At 49.1% G+C, this 1,726-nt stretch overlaps 1 protein-coding gene across 1 annotated transcript in view; it reads right to left on the bottom strand.

Annotated features, from left to right (window-relative positions):
- Positions 1 to 409: 409 nt before the first annotated feature.
- LOC104163991 (solute carrier family 13 member 3-like) overlaps positions 410 to 1,726 on the bottom strand; it is a gene marked incomplete at its 5' end in the record, with an annotated part of 5,893 nt that continues 4,576 nt past the window's right edge. The window contains one exon of the mRNA XM_009703169.1: positions 410 to 480. Coding sequence (XP_009701471.1) covers positions 410 to 480 — 71 coding nt within the window. The remainder of the gene's footprint in view (positions 481 to 1,726) is intronic.

The raw sequence follows: 1,726 nt of genomic DNA, 5'->3' as shown, positions 1-1,726 counted from the left end.
TATATATATATTTGACAGCACCAAGAGGAAAGAAACATCTGTTCCTGAAAAGATGCTTCCTTCCCATTGTTGTTATCAAAGCAGGACCATCACCAGTGTGTAAGTCCTGGTGGGTTTTACATCACCAGCTTCACACGTTTGATGTTCCTCAGAAACCAAGGCACAATTTTCCAGCAGGAGACACCTCTGGCTACCATTTCAGTGTGGCTGGAAAATCTCTGCAATGATTTGGACATACAGAGGGATGCTGGACACACAGAGGAGGGTTTCTATCATCAGGCTGCTAGTGATTGGGATGTTTGGTATAATCAAAACATTTCAATGATTGAATTTCAAATTCTTAAAACTTGGTCTAGCTCAGGGGGATAATTCTCTCTCTCAACTCTCTAATACAAACTTTATAGTTAACTTACTCCTCAGTACTTGCCAGAAACTGCATCTCAGTTGGTACAGTGTAAAGTTTATTCTGCTGTAAAGATGCTGAAAAAGAAAGATGAGGACTTTAAAACAGTTCAAAGCATCTAGAAAATTCTCCTTGAACCAAACAGAAGAATGGAGGAAGCAACTGCCATTTACAGAGGAGGGGCTGTGCAAAGGAAGGGTGAGCTCACTCCACGGGGACAGGGTCGGGAGCACCTGGCGGGGATGAATGAGCCCATCTCCTCCTGCCACCGCTCCGGTCCCACCGCAGCACCCAGCTTCTCCTCCAACACCCAGAGGCACTTGGTCCTTTTACTACTTCTGCCACTAGTCAGGCTCTGGCATCTTCTAAGGTGACCAGGAGTTCCAGGTTGTCCCTTATCAAGTCATGGGTTTTCGATGGGTTTCTTAGGGGACGGTTAACCATAGCTCATTCTTAGGAAGAAAAATGGTTGGACCTGATGTATCTGTAAGGCACGTTCCCCAAGGTACAGCAGGAGGACTCCCTGCCATGGAGCTCTGTTCCCAAGGGATGGGAATGTTACACCCTGCAGACACCTAGTGCAAAGTCACCATAAAGCTGTAATTCCCTCTTTAAAGACAAAAGCAGGGCACGTTTGGGGATTAGGCTTCATACCAGGTCGTCTGAAATCCACCCCGACAGCAAGGACCAGTCCCGAGCCCATCATCCCCTCCATAAATGACAGACACTGCAGGCTGAGCGACCGGTCTCCAACACACGTTTTGGGTCACCCCCAAGGGGGACTCTGTTGCGTACCCAATTCCCAGGGAAGCTCCTGCATGTTTCACGTGGGCTCTGCCTCACTGTCCTCCTTATCACCAACCACAGGGAACACGAGCAGGACTCAGGAGCACTTGGGGAAAGGGTACATTTCGACCAGAATGACCAATGTTCTCTTCAGCAGCAAACGGGGGGGTGCACACCACTCTAGCACATACATATGGGAGGAGTCAGAAATCAAAAGACAGAAATGTAATACAATCACTCTTTTTTTACCAGATCTTACACTAAGGCTTGTGGCACTTGTAGTCCTGGCTCATGGCTCAACCTCCTGAGGTCGGGAGTAGAGATGTGCTATTAAACTCCATTTTCCACATTCCTCCTCAGGACCGGGGCACTTGTGAGTTTTATCTGCCTCCAGCCCAGGTGGCCTTTCCCCATCACCGCTGGCTCTGCCACCTTTCCTAGGGCTCTTTGTATGTTTTTGAGTCCAAAGGCCTGTGTCCCTGCACCTCCCAGGGCTCTGCAGAGCCCAATTCCTGCCACCTCCACCCCAGCAGCCCC

Source organism: Cariama cristata, unplaced genomic scaffold, assembly GCF_000690535.1.
Source record: "Cariama cristata isolate BGI_N322 unplaced genomic scaffold, ASM69053v1 scaffold34916, whole genome shotgun sequence".
NCBI classification, from domain to species: Eukaryota; Metazoa; Chordata; class Aves; order Cariamiformes; family Cariamidae; genus Cariama; species Cariama cristata.
Note: the sequence above shows the minus strand (reverse complement) of the source record. Positions and strands in the feature narration are given on the sequence as shown.